Source organism: Stegodyphus dumicola, chromosome X1, assembly GCF_044657685.1.
Source record: "Stegodyphus dumicola isolate Sdum_Otavi_A_Nest chromosome X1, ASM4465768v1".
Taxonomy (NCBI): Eukaryota; Metazoa; Arthropoda; class Arachnida; order Araneae; family Eresidae; genus Stegodyphus; species Stegodyphus dumicola.
Genome location: NC_140780.1, coordinates 105,646,602 through 105,662,363, shown reverse-complemented (window position 1 = coordinate 105,662,363; position 15,762 = coordinate 105,646,602). Strand labels below are relative to the sequence as shown.

The window sequence follows — 15,762 nt, the reverse complement described above, 5'->3', positions numbered from 1 at the left end:
ATTGATAAACAGATTTCGGAATGGTTAGAGAAGCAAAGAATATGCCTTTATCATTTTTTTTTTTTTCAGCAATTCCACTTTTTGTTTGATGGACATCGAAACATGCTTTCGCTTTGTAGATCCTTTGGCAGCTCCAGAATCGGAAATTCTTTTTGACACAATCGAAAGTTCAAGCTTACTTTTATATAATTGCTCTAACAGTCTGCAAAAAAAAAAAAAAAAAAAAAAAAGCCGGATCCAATTAGAAGATTAAGGAACAATGCAATCTGCAACATTAACTGAAATAGATAATTAGATAATTTTAGCTTAGCTTATATCGTACGTTATACATTAAAAGAGCATGCGTAAACGTAATGCGTTTGCGCATGCGCAAAATGTTTGTAGGTTTGTGGTCCGGATTATAGGTCATTATGGATTATGGACGTCTGGATTAAAGACTTAACTGTATAAAAAAGGAACATGTTGATGTAAAGTATAGCATTAAGAAGACGAGAAAATCCTAGATCTGCAGAGGTTTTTTGGTACTTACGTATTTACGCAACCAGGCCAAAATTCGCATAAATCGCCAAATTTGGCGACCCTACTTACTACAACCCTACGTGTTATACGTAGTTTTTCGTTACATGCGGATTATTAATTACATGCGGGAGATACTATGTGCCCTTGAAATGGATGAAAAAGAAAGAAAGCAAATAGGCGGCGAAGGACTTATTGTGAAAATAGATGAAAGTTTATTTGTAAAAAGAAAAAATAACACATAATAATGGTTAGAGAAACAAAAAATATGCCTTTATCCATTTTTTGCAGCAATTCCACTTTTTGTTTGATGGACATCGAAACATATTTTTGCTTTGTAGATCCTTTACATATTAGTAAATATATTTCGAATATAATCTAATTCGAAGATTAAGGAACAAGGCAATCTGCAACATTAACTGAAATAGATAATTAGATAATTTTAGCTTATACCATCCGTTATACATTAAACGTGCATGTGTAAACGTATTATGTGCAAGCGCACACCTTTACTACTGCACACACATATGCGCAGTAGTGAAGGTCAACGTGACGCATTCGCAGAAAGTTTGTAGCTTTGAGGTCCAGATTATAGATCATTCCGGATTATGGGTGTCCGAATTGACGACTTTTGACTGTATAGCGACAATATCATTCAAGAATTTTTTATCTATTTTAACATAAAATCTGCTTTTTGGAGTATAGCAAGGTCACGGCAGAACACAATTGCAGATAATTTTAAAAACACTTGGCAACTTATGGCCATCTATTATATTTCATGATAATAATGATTTTAACGACAGCTACAAATCTGTTAATTTCCAGATATCACAAAGGCAAAATTTTCCCTTAATGGAATTTGCAGAAGGAAAAATAAACGATGATCATATAACAAAAGATTTAGATAATGCAATGCTCCAATAAAGAAAGAGCTTAAACAACTTACATAGAAAGAAATGTTTAATAAAATAAATGTTGAGCTCTAATTCCGTTAAGGCGATAAATATTTCATTATTTGGCTAATCTTTGGAATATGGTAACAGGTAGTTTGGCGACATTTTGGTAAGGCCATAAAGGTTACTAGCTAGGATTTCAGTAGTGTACATGGATAAAGTGTGCGCAATGCCATTTTTGCGCAATTTTGGTATGTTTTTTTAAGTGAAAATAGGTCGACGTGTACATGGATACCGTGTATGTGCAACGCGGCAAGCAGTTTGCGATTCTGCACTTTCTCCCAATTTCGCACCTAATCTTCATCATGATTAAGCACTTTTGTTCCATAAAAGTTCTAGCATAAGCATAATTTGGCTAGCAGATTGTTGGAAAAAAATGTTGAGTAAAACAAAAAACATGCCTTTACTTCGTGAAAACAAAATGGCGTCCAAACAAAAACTAGCAGGTTGCTGTAGCAGGGTTGGTCGCCAAATTTTCGCCAAAAAATTGCCAAGTTACCATAATCCAAAGATTAACCCATTATTTTATAAACAATTATTTCATATTTTTAATTTTATAATTTCTAGATTATATTTAAACTGATGATCTAAAAACCAGATATTTCCGAAATCTGGAATTGCCGAAGTCCCGAGAATTCCAGACCTTGAATTTTGTACTGTAACAGATGCATCAAATTTAGAAAAGATTAATTTATCTATCACATTATTTGCAGATCTATCATTGAATACATCAGTTCGGGTAGAGTAGACTTTAAGGTAACCCTTGTATTATGGCGAAGTTGTTATTTGATTTATCGCCAAGTTGTTGTTTCATTTATGATAGCCTGAGTAGTTGGATGTTATGGAAACCCTATTGTGACGTAATCGAGTGCATGATTCTGGGAAATTTTGAATCGTGGGATGTTTTGTAAGCATTTTTTTGGTGTGTGTTGGTTTGATTCTTTAGACGGTAGAATGGCCGAATGTAGTAAGATTAATTTGAAATTGCTGTACGATTTGGAGCGAAAGGGGGAAAACAGCTTTAATTGACTGTTGTGTAAATGTACGTTTACTTAGTAGCCATTATAAGTGTTCTGATCGTTTCGATGGTTTTGAATGGGTTTGTAGGAAGAAAGGTTCAGATGGTCACTATGTGAAGCATTTGATCAGAAAGAGTACCTGGTTTGAAAAAAGTCATTTGAGTATGATTGATATTTTGATTTTTACGTGGCTCTGGGTGTACGAAGCAAATTCAAAAATCATGGTAAGTGAATATTTGTTTTTGGTAGTGCTTAAATGTATAACATGTTTTTCCTTTTTTATGTTATTTTATTGTTTGGTTTAAAATGTATTTTATTGAGATTATGTATTTTTTGTTTGCCTATATTGTAGAATTTGGTGCTCCTTTGACTTTTTAAGTGAAAATATATCGATGTGTACATGGATAAAGTAAAGGGAGTGCGCAATGAAAGTTTGTGCAATTCTGGGATTTTTTTTAAGTGAAAATAGGTCAATGTGTACGTGGATAAAGTTAAAAGAGTGTGCAATGCCATTTTTGTGCAATTCGGGGATTTTTTTTTAAGTGAAAATAAGTCGATGTGTACATGGATACCGAGTTTGTGCAATTCTTTGTATTGTTATTTTGGCTTTGTGTAGCGGCAATTTTTTACCCAAAATATCGCAAGCCAAAATAACAAGTCAAAGAATTATACAAAATCGGTATCCATGTACCACCAAAAATCACCAAGTTGTACCCTAAACCATACTTTTACCCATCAGTTCTAACTATAATGAGTAATAATCCACTAACAAAAGAGGACATATTTTCAAAATCAATTATGTCGACTTTTAGTTCCTAACATGGTGTATATGGGAACTAAATGACGTTTTAGAGGTCCTTCAGTGTCAGTTCATATAAACTTCTCAGATCTGATGTCAAACACATCTGAGATGTGACGTCTTCAAAATGCGAAACAATTTTCTCTACATCGGAATTCATTCTAGGCCAAAAATATAAATTGTTTCTATCTTTTTACAGTTTTTCAATCCAAAACGTGCCTCATGAATTAACTGTAGCATTTTTTTACAAGTACAGGTACACACTTAAGCAAGCACTTACATTACGTAAGCATATTAGGTACCGTTGGGCCTTGCAAATAGCTAAGTTTCTGCTTTAGATTGAATTCTGAAGGACAGCGGCTCGGGGTGCAGTACGAGGAACTTCCACCACTGTTTCCCTACCACCACCGTCTCAAGATCATATGCATTTTGAAACCTAGTGTATCACCAATGTGTGTTTTGACTGCCCCCTTTCTGCACAGATATTATGCACTTGCAAACATCCATGCCTTCTCTGGGATTTGAACAAGGGCCCTTTGGTGCAGCAGTCAGCATCACTAATCACTATCATACCTGAGCAGCTGTTTTACAAATAGCAAGAAACTATATTTTTTCACTAAGAAATATTAAACGATCATTGGTATATAGATCATTCTAAACTAAGGCCACCAATAGCCAAGTGGTTAAGACTGCTGAATATTGGTAGTTCGACACAAGGCGATCAGGCTGGCTGCATTGTTTTCCCCATGTGTGAAGAAAATATGAGCCAGCTTCCTTTAAAAAATCCTCCAGGAAGGCATCTCTCTCCTTAGGCAGCTAGCCCTCGTGTGCTCTGTCAAATTCAAATTACCTAACCTCATCCTATAATAAGAATTCTCTTGCGTATATTTATATGATTTAAGCCATCCTGATCTGGGATATACTGATTTTATACATTTCAAAGCCAACTGCAAATCTAAATCTGATTCAGTTTCTCATTTACCTTTATTAAGCATGGGTATGCATGTAAGCATGGGTCTTAACTCATGCACTGTTCATCACTTCACAACATTTATTCAGAAAAGTTGCTAAAATGGCCAGTTCTGAATAAAAATTAAGCTTGAACTTTCAATTATGTCAAAAAGAGTTTCCAATTCTGGAGCTGCCAAAGGATCTACAAAGCGAAAACATGTTTCGATGTCCATCAAACAAAAAGTGGAATTGCTGCAAAAAATGGATAAAGGCATGAAGAAAGTGACAGAGAGGTTAGTGAAAACGAAAAAATATTCTGATTGACAAGTTAATCGGTATTCTCGGCACAGCAATTACAGGACTTGAACAGTGGAACTTTGTAACTGAACAAGAAATTATGTCTGTTAATGTTACGCAAGAAATTATATGTTACCTGGTGAAATAAACATTCATGCGGCCATTAAAATTAAAATGGTTGTCGGAAAAGGCAGACAAAACTGCAGAGCTCAGCAGAAAGAACATTAATTACATTGTCCTTACACCGAGTGCACCTTACTACAGTTAGACAAGTTTCACACAAATTCGAACTTGGTGCACTGTCTTTTAACACAACCTGAGCACTCGTATCAGGCTAAAATGTTGCAGCAAGTTCCACATTAACTGTTTCATTTGTGCATAACTTAACAATTTAAACTTGCAAGATAAAAAAAAAAAATTCCTTCAGATACGCCACCCGCAGCAGATATGCCACAGATATAAAATTTCAACTTTTAAACACGTATAAGCCATGGCTTTTTTACCTGAAATTATGGTACCTCTAAATTTCATACTTGCACATTTATATTAATTTGTTATGCTAATTAAGAATAACACATATAAACTATAAAACACAAGCACACAGTGCAATATTTTTTTAAAACCAAGCACAAGAACACAAAGCATTACTCAGAATTATTATTAATTAAATATCATAACTAACCTTTATTACAATTTGAGGTCCACCACAGAAATAATAATGTAACTATTCACAATATATAGTCGAAAATAATGAATTGCCCATAGCAATATTTTGAAGTAAATAACACGTTAATAATAAAAGGAGATTAATATTTATACTTTCACCAAAGTTTACTTAGAAAAATCCTAAATCTTCTTCTAAATCGAAATTTTTAAATCTGAAAACTATGCTTTCATCTTGCTCTTCAGTAATGCATAAATACACATTTTTATCTTCAAAGTTCAGCTAATCCATCTGGTTTACAATAAACCCTTGCCAAGGGCATACTCTCAAAACACGATTTCCCATAGATGCAGTATCTTAAGTTGTTTCCATTCAATTTATCCAGTGCTCTAATTTCATTCATACATGGTTCAACATTCATTTATTGACCTTGAGTGCTTGCTGGCATCAGCTTCAGCCAGAAAAGTCAACTATTTAACTGAGAATGAATGGAGAACTAGATGATCTTGTAAGACCAGTCAACAATGAAAGTAATAATAATGAGGATCAAGTTCCTGTAAAAACAGCTAAAATATTTAAAAAAACACAAGAACTGCCTGATTTTGCAATGAAAGTTGACCCAAATGAAGAAAGATCAGGACACTTTTGAGAAGCAATGAAAAACTCTACAAAACATTTAAAGAGATTCATCAGTGATTGTTCCAAGCAAAAATGACCAGGTTTTTAAAAATGTAATTGCATCGTGCTTTTATTAAGCAGCAATAAGAAATTTTATAAATTAACATCCTTCTTTTTTTTTTTTTTTATCTTTTACTTAACACAATATTTAGGTCTATTTAAATTGTATATACTTCCTTAATCTGAATTATAACTAAAATATTTTTTCACACGGAACTTCAAATTCCTGTGAAAGTACAAAATGCTCAGTTTTAGTAATGCACGTTTAAATTCAATTCTTTTGTCACTTCCATAAGCTAAACTCTTGAGAAAATTCACATGAGAATCAGTTAACAACGATAAAAAGACTCCGGTTTATAGAAAATTCCTAAAAATGAAACCATGAAGAATGCAAATTCGAGGGCTCTTTATAAAACTAATACAATCTCTTGCTGCATACTAATAGCAATTTTCAGCACAAAATTGTTATATCATTATCAATTTATCGTAAATCAAAAAAACATACCAAAGCAAAATAAAGTTGAAGAAAATATAATATTATAAATAATTACTCTTCTTTACAAGCTCAATTTCGCAAGTAAAAAGGTAATTTCTGAGTATATTTTAAGTTAACATCTCGTTTATTATACTAAACACCATATACAATACGAAAGAAATAAAAATGTTAAAAAATCTACTTACCCATAGAGGCAAATTATATTGTTGCCTTTTCTCGAAAGCAGCTTTCGGATAAACATCACGAACGTACAATATATAATGCAATACAATTTCCACTAATTCGGTTATGCCTTCAACCACCATTCCATTTAAATGGCGTCAATGAAATACAATAAAAGATGTATCAAATCCACTTTAATACATTTTTCAAACAGCTTCGGAATTTCGTATTTCTTATTACAGTATACTATATGTAAGGTTAAACCACACAATTCAGCTCAAAACAAAGTATAAATATTTACATTAAAATTTTTACAAGCCCTATTACTAACAATTTAAATGCCGTGCCACGAATTATTGCCACCGATTATGCCGAAACTGACAGTTTGAAATTCTTAGCGTAAACTCATAGGAAATCGAACCAAAGAATTTCTAAGGAGAAGAAGTAAAGGTTACCCTAGGCAAATGTGGCTCAGACCAAGGCCAACTTATATACTCAAGGCCTGCCAGTGTGAAAATATTCTTTTCTGTTTTCGGTGGCCTACCTGAAACTTCTACTGATCGCAAGAGGACGCTACGCTTTGCGACGTTAACAATGAGCAGAATGGTACCCCAGACAAATAATTGTCTTGTTATGTGCAAAATTTAAAAATGATTAATCTATAGTAGTCAGAAATTATACATTCTTTTTATTAAAAATACTTTTATTTAGAAAGAAAGCATGAAATTTCAAGTTATCACATTTTCTTTTTTCATATATAACCGTCGGATACTTCATTCTGATTTGCATTCCTGCTTGCATCTAAGAAGACATCTGTCTACTTTGTCTGTCCGTCTGTCTATTTATCATATGTCATGAGGCGCGTACGATGGAGGCAGGATCTTAGAAGAGCTCCTAAATTTTTAAAGTTGTTTTTCAGAAAACGTTCATTTATTTAGGAAAAAGTTTCGCGAATATCCTCTACATTGTCTCATTCTCAAAACCGAAAGTTCTCCTGTACCTAAAGGCCTTATCTTCCTTGCAATCTTTTACAACACCAAGACGGAACATTCAGATAAGTAGAGCTTCTTTTCTCTAAGCTAAATCAAATATCTGTCACTAAAGTACCTTTAAATTCATTTATTTATTATGATCATTATTATTATGCTCATTTTATTATGTTCTGGCATTAAATACTTAGTAATTGCTTTAAATCTTTTTTTTTTTTTTTTTTTTTTTTTTTTTTTTTTTTTGTTGTTGTTGTTGTTGTTGTTACCATCTCGAAGGGACGCTATCCTTGTCAGTAGCCCATATCAGTAGTGTAGTCTGTTAGCGTCCATTAGTCTGTTAGTCTGTCCATTGGGGCCCCCTTTGAGGAATTTCTCGAGAGGGAAAAAACACGATCTTGAGCCTCAATGTATGCATAGATTTGTAGTTTTTGTTCCTTTGATCTATATTTCCTATCTATTTAAATTAAAAGCATATATTAATACAGTGTGCATCAACTTGATAAAATAGTACACATATAACAAATTATGACCATTATCTTAATAAATAAATAAAATGCTTATTTTTTAAAAAAAAAATAATTAATATTAAAATAAAAAAACTCTGTAATTTATTTACTTATTTATTTTTGCTGATGTGTTCTCGCCTTGTTTTAGATTTATGATTTTATCTGATGGTGTTTTCTGAGTATATGAATATGTTGGAAACCGCAATAGATTATGTTACTTTAGTTAATGTATAATTTTGCATGATATTATATGTATCTTGATCTTATGTGTCTTTTGTTACTGTGTCTCAAGGTAGAGGTTAACATATTGTTTCCCATGTTAAAAAATAAAAATTTAATTTAAAAATTTTTAAATTTTAGTTTCCCTGTTATAGCAAAAGTTAGCTTCTAAACTAGACTTATACTCTTATGTGACTGGACCCCTAATATTTATATTTTATTATTAATTTTCCCCCATCTACACATCTATTCAGCTTTACAAATCACACTCATTACACACACCTGGAAGACTTTATTTAATGTAAATGATAACAACGTCCTTTGACTACACTCATCGACACAATCCTGTTTTTTTTTTTAAATTTTTTTAACAAAATTCTCTTACTTCCTTTCCTTTTCTTTCTATAGGCCCTTTTTTAAAAAAAAAAATTATAAATAATTTTTTTTCCTCTCCATTACTTTTGGGCCATTTATTTTTTACTTTATTTTGTCCCATCTTTTCTTCCTGGCCTTTCGAACTCGTATAAAATATACGAAGTTCCTTTTTACTCTCCTCTGAAATTCGAAATTGCCCCCCTTTCTATATACCTTTCCTTCGCACCTATGCTTGATTTTTCGCCCATCGGTGCAGAAAGACTTAGCGGGTGCAACAAAAGACATCTGTCTACCTTGTCTGTCTTTGTCTGTCTGTCTGCTTGCATCTAGATATACGCTATTTTTAATTTTACTTATTTGAGTTACCTATTCTAATTTAAGGGTAAGTTAGAGCACATGTTTTACTTTTAAATTATTTATATAGTACGAAGTTAGCAGGTAGCTTCAGAACATAAACTATTTCAGCGCAAAATTTTCATCGTATTAATATCAGTTGTCCTGTGCAACAAAATAATTTGAAACCACTATTAAATATGTAATTAAGAAATTAATAAATGATGATCTAAAATTTGTTAATACATAAGAGAAAAAGTATTTCTAAAAGAGATTTGGTTTTAGGTACTGAAGATTTTTTTCTCTTTTTTAATTAATATAAAATGCTTTTTTTAGGAAATATTAAAAACTTAAAATTTTAAATCATGCAGATTTAGAGTTCTGAAGAGTAAACACAGCACTACAGCATATAATAATAACATGTATGACAGTATGTATAATAATAACATGTACCTACAGCATATAATAATAACATGTATGATATTAATCACCATGAACCATATATTCCCTCTGTCCCAAATTTGTTGCTACATTTGAGTACTCATTATTGATACTGAAGATTTTATCATTCTTTTTGTACATTTTCCAGAATTTTCAGGGTGCTACGTTATCAATCAACAACTTACCAAGCATTCCCTCCTTAAATCAGTACCAAATTAGTTTCAAAAATCCAGCTTTCGCACAGCCTTAAGCCACGCCCCATTTTGTAAGGACTCATCCATCAGTAATCGCTTAAAATCTGCAGGCTAATTAAATGTAAATTAAATGATCTGCCTCGTCTATACGAGCCAGTTGCCTCAGAAATTTTTCCACGAAGGCATCCTTCATCTTAGGCAGACAGCCCTCGGGGCTTTGCCTTAATCACATAAACACGATCTTTCTGAAATACGGGCGGTAGAGTCCTTACAAAATGGGGCGTGGCTTAACAGCATGCGAACTCTCTACATTTGCGTCTATAAAATTGTCCCAAAATAAGTGCTACATTTGTGGAAATTAAAACTGAGAATGAAAATCTAGTATGCAGCGTTACATTCCTTATAGCACATTGTGTAATTTTACTGATGTTGATCTGCTAAACTACATCGAAAGTTATTTTGACTCCGCCTACGTGAAATGTAGCAACTAGTTTGTGACTCATCCATCAGTAAGAAGGGAATATAATATTTTGAGACTGCTGGTGTTGAATACTAAATATTTCAATATCATTGACCGCCTATTTTAAAAAAATAAAGCCATATACCCTAAAACAAACTGTATTACCTCTATTAATTGCATATATATGTAAGGATTCAACATCAATCTCTTACACTCATGTCCATAAATTAAGGATAATTCGGAATCACGCGATACTCGAACTCTAAAATAAATATATCACCTATAAAATCACTACACACATCTTCAAGAATCATATGCAAATTTCAGGTAGTAACCAGATGACACCGATGGTACGTCACAATGACGAGAGTGTAAGAGAGTGATATATAAGGAATACAGGCAAAGAAGTAAAATTGTTCGCAGGCGCTTTATAAGCATTTCAGTGCAATAACCGAATAGTTATGACACAAAGGACGCATTTGGATGATTTTTTACGTGGTAGAATTATCGGCCGTCTGGAATGTGGGCGTACCCAACTGGAAGTATAAGACGAACTTGGAATTGCCCAGAGTGTCATCTCCAGGCTTTGCAACGATTCTAAGATGATGGTAATGTGAGTAGAAGTTACAGCACAGGTCGGCCCAGAGTTACAACGCCGAACGAGGACCGTTTGCCAGCTACTGCCAAAAGAAACAGGTGGAGCACAGCCTCAGACCTGTCTCGTCAGCTCTCTTCAGCCACTGGTACGAAAATTTCAAGGCATACCGTGTACAGACGCTTAGGGCAGATTGGTCTATATGCTCGTAGACCTGTCAGATGCGTTCCACTTACTGCAACTCACTGTCGCCTGCGGTTAGCCTGGAGTAGAGAGCATGCATTGTGGACACCGCAACAGTGGGCTTGTGTGATATTTTCCTACGAGTCCAGGTTTATCCTGCAGTCTGATTCTCGCCGGACTTTCAAATGTAGAGCTCCAGGTACCCGTTACCACCAAGAAAACATCATTGAACGACACTGTTACGGTGGTGCAGGAGTGCTGGTTTGGGGTGGAATTATTCTGGGTTCCAGAACTGACCTGCATGTTCAAATTGGAACCATGACAAGCCAAATCTATCGGGACGTCATTCTGGAACAACATGTACGTTTGTTTCGGGGCGCCATGGGCGCACAATTTGTGTTTATGGATGACAACGCCCATCCTCACCGTGCAAACATCGTAAGCGAATGCCTTCACTCGGAGGATATCACCCGTATGGACTGGCCAGCATTCTCACCGGACTTGAATCCAGTAGAGCACGTGTGGGACATGCTTGGCCGACGAGTTGCAGCCCGTCAACCTCCTCCTACATGTCTACCGGAACTTCGGAGAGCATTCCTTTTTTATTGGTGTAGTATCCCCCAAGATCAGATCGATAATTTGATACTCAGCATGCAGAGGCGTTGTACGGACTGTATTGCATCGTCTGGGAGACATACAATGTATTAACAATTATACCAACCATATAATATTGGTTTTTCGTAAATAGGGTTTTTTTGTAATTTGCTCCAGGGAGAAGAAATCGCTAATTTTTTTAATAATATCAAACATATAGCATCTTTTTCGCTCTTTACCTTTTGTTTAATAAATAAGCTTTATAAATAAGTAAAATTTGTTTTGCTTCTAACTCTTTCTTTGCCTGATTTTGCATTATCCTTAATTTATGGACATGAGTGTACTTCAAGTGCAACCACAAACACTCAGCCAGGTAGACACAAATTCATTCACAGCATATTGATACATCACACTAATTAAAATGAGATATGCGCTTTAAAATTTTGAAGCTAGTACAGACAGCATTCAAATGTTTCTGAATCAAAGATAACAAATACGAGAGCTAAAAAGTAATAATATATATACATTTAGATACATAGATGATATTATAACTTTCAATAATAATTCTGCTTTTGAGCAATTCAAAATTTACCCAAATAGTTTAACACTTAATAAATCGAATACGAATCAAGATACTATTGAATATCTAGACCTGCTAATTATTAAACACAGCAAAATTAAATTATATGATAAAAGAAAGAATTTCCATTTTCATACTATTATGCTAATTAATTGAAACTCTAATATCTCTAGAAAAGTAATAGAAAACACGTTTCATAGCCAAATAATCAGAATAAAAAATATATGTACTGAAATAGAAGATTTAAAAGAAGAAATAATAAAGCTAATTAATGTTCAAGTTGAAAACCAAGTACCACCAAAATTTATTAATTTATATATTAAAAAGGCAGGCATTAACTTTACTTTATAATTTTTTGGCTCTTTATGGTTTTTTAACACTACCTTAAACCTTAGCTGGAGGGTAATGGAGGATATAGAAGAGTAAAGGAATTATCTTGTAAGTTTTTATTGTAAATAAATTTGTAAATATGTATATTTAATCAATACTGGACTCTTTCCTTTTACTAATAAAGGGCCAACTCTTTTCAAAAGTCTCAATTATAGCCCGAATTGAGTGAAGATTTTAATCTTCTTCTACGTTTACATACTTTAGCTAGTATTTAGTAAAGTTTTGATATACCAGTTGGAATCAAATTTATTAAAACTTTCAATATTTTCTTTCTTTAAATTTAGCTTTTAATAAACATTTTTTAAGGAATTTTGGGGAAATTTCTAGGATATTTCTGGGAATTTTCATTTTCTTTCTTTTAATTTGTAGGGTTTATATTTATTTTAACTAACATTTATTTTAAGTTTAAACTATCTTTCCTGTCAAGCCTTACTTTCCCCTGGAATTGCCAATGCCAGAGTATGTAAATTTTAGTAGAACGCGCAAGGATTAAAATTATCAGCGGAAGTATTCTGAGTTAAATAGAAAGGAAACGAGTTCGAAAGAGTGCTTTCTTACTTCACGAGCGTGGGGGTGGCTAGTTAGAAAGTGAAGAACCACGCGTTTCGGCCTGTGTGCTTGCCTCGGCAATTTGTTAATCTTTCAACGTAATATTCAGAAGTTTGCTAAAGTATCAGCGGTATTTTAGAACGCCGTCAGGTTAGTTACGTTTAGAGAGCCTCGTAGTTAGTCACTTGTTACTATTCTTTTCTTAGTTTCTTATTTTTATTTTACCGCCGGGTCGGCGTAGTTTGTGAGCGTCAAGAGCACGCATTTGTAATTTCTAAAGTTGAATAAAAAGGAATTTAAACCCTTCTCAAGACTTTGGTCTATTTCCAGTTCTCAGCAGTCACCACTTTGTTGCGTGCAGGTTGGAAGCGCGCAACTTTACATTAGCGCCCGAACACTTGTCGAACTGAAATGGCCGAAAATTGGATGGAAGCTGTGGGACAACAACAAGAAATGGCAAGCCAATTGGAAGGATTTGGATACCTGGTCCAGACGTTGAGAGCGTCAATCAAGCCAAACGTCAATTTCGACGGAAAAAATTCGGTTGCGATATTTCTAGAAAGCCTCGACAATCACTTCCAGCTCTACCCTTGTGCCTGAAAGATAAAAAGTTACCATCGCCACATCTGCACTAAGAGGACAGGCCGCGCTATGGTGGAAGAATATAGGCAAATTTTTATTAGGGGAATTCGGAGGCCAGTCATATACATTTGAAAATTCCAAAAGATCGTTATTAAAGGTCTTTCCCATAGTGAAAGATCGAGCAAGGCTAGAAGCCGAACTATATAGTTTTTATCAACGGGATATAGAAGAGTTGGACTTTATTCTGCGAAAAATTAAGCTGACGGATATGCTGTATGGGAAGAAACCCGACGCGGAGATTATTGAAATAATCTTACCAAGATTGTTATCTGCTGTTCAAGACTACTTCGAAATTAGAAACCCAAGCACATTGCAGGAGCTCTTCGAATTGGCGGTCAAGTTTCAAAATCGCAGAATATCGGAAAAAGCTAGAGGGGCATCGTATTCTCAAAGTATCCGAAGACAATCTTCAAATGAGCAGACCAGAAATGCAAACCGCTCTTATGGGGGAAAGAGCTATCAAGCTAACTCATCGAAGCTCGAAGGTCAAGGCCCAAAAAGGAAATTCGAAAACAACCGTCCGCGTACCCAGAAGGCAGAAGTTGAACGGAAAGCTTTAAACGAGTAGAGGGGCCTGTGAAAGCGGTCCAGACCCCGGAAGTTTTGAAAAAACCCTCAAAAAGACACTTAAATACGGTCATCGTAAAGAACTCACATCTACCAATTATACAAGTTCTGGTTGGCGATGTACCAGTAGAAGCCCTCATGGATACAGGAGCAGAAGGTAATATTATGAGTGATACATTTTTCAAGAGGAATTTTAATAGGTTACGATTATTTAAAAATAAAAACACAGAAATTATAGCGGCGCAAGGAAAAACCTGTCAATGCATCGGGAAATTATCATTAAACATACAGGTAAAAGATGAAAGCCTCAAAGTATTAATTTTTGTAGTGAAAAATTTGCAAAATCCACTTATTTTAGGTATGGAGTTTTTAAGGGCCGCGAGGGCCAAACTGAATTTTCAGGACAGTTCTATTGTGCTGGAGATGGACCGGAGGGTGGTGGAACCAGTGGAACAACCGCAGTTGAACTTAGCCATTTGAATGACCATGAAAGTTAAGCCATCCAGCAAGTGGTGAGTACTTTTTCAAACTTGTTTTCAGAACGGTCTGGTAGCTGTCAAATAGTTACGCATTAACTAACATTAAGTCATACAGTTAACTGCCAACAAACCCTGTAGGACTAAACCTTATCGCTATGATAAACAAAAAGAGCTAATCATAGAAGAACATATTCAGGAAATGTTAAAGAGCAAAATAATAACGCCCATAAATAGTGAGTACGCGAGTCCAGTCGTACTATGTAGGAAAAAGAACGAGTTTCTTCCTTCGGATAAAAGGGCTTGGAGGTTTGCTATCGATTACAGAAAACTGAATAGTATTACTAAATTCCCAGTTTACCCTTTGCCGGTTATAGAGGAAATTATTAGAAAGATTAAATCTACTAGATACATGACTACTTTGGACTTAACGTCTGGCTACTATCAAATAGCTATGAGACCCGAAGACATACATAAAATCGCGTTTATAACAAAATCGGGCACTTATGCATTTTTACGCATGCCCTTTGGGTTGTGAGGGGTCCCTTCAACATTCCAGAGAGCTATGGACATTGTTCTAAAGCCTGTCCTAGGAAAATCGACTTTAATCTATCTAGATGATATAATTATAACGAGTAGTACGTTGGAACAACATATTAAAGATCTAGAAGAAGTTTTTAAATTATTAAAAGAGGCCGGTCTTACAATTAACGCCTCAAAATGCAAGTTCGCAACTAAAGAACTTAAATATCTGCGTTATAAAATTTCGCAAAAGGGTATAGAAACTCAAGATTCAAAAATAAAAGCAATCAAGAATTTCCCACCTCCCAACACTGCCAAGAAACTTTCTCCTTTCCTTGGGTTATGTTCTTACTATCGGTCATTCATAAAAGATTTTGCTAATATTGTTGAACCCTTGTTAGTAATTAAAAGAAAGAAAAGTAAATTCACGTGGACAGCGGAAGCAAATACCGCTTTCGAAAGATTAAAAGAAGCGCTTATCAATGCCCCTGTTTTGAAATTCCCGGAGGGGGACGAAAACCTGGAAATTGCAGCAGATGCATCGGACTATGCTGTGGGTGCGGTTCTTATGCAAACTAGCCATCCTTTGGCATTTTTTAGTAAAACGTTGAA

General features: G+C 34.5%; 1 protein-coding gene across 1 annotated transcript in view; it reads right to left on the bottom strand.

Annotated features, from left to right (window-relative positions):
- The window catches only part of LOC118197002 (mitotic spindle assembly checkpoint protein MAD2B-like), an 83,449-nt gene extending 76,408 nt beyond the window's left edge, over positions 1 to 7,041 (bottom strand). Inside the window, exon 1 of the mRNA XM_085807885.1 lies at positions 6,559 to 7,041. Within this exon, the coding sequence (XP_085664011.1) occupies positions 6,559 to 6,678 (120 nt within the window). The 5' untranslated portion in view covers positions 6,679 to 7,041. The remainder of the gene's footprint in view (positions 1 to 6,558) is intronic.
- Positions 7,042 to 15,762: the final 8,721 nt, after the last annotated feature.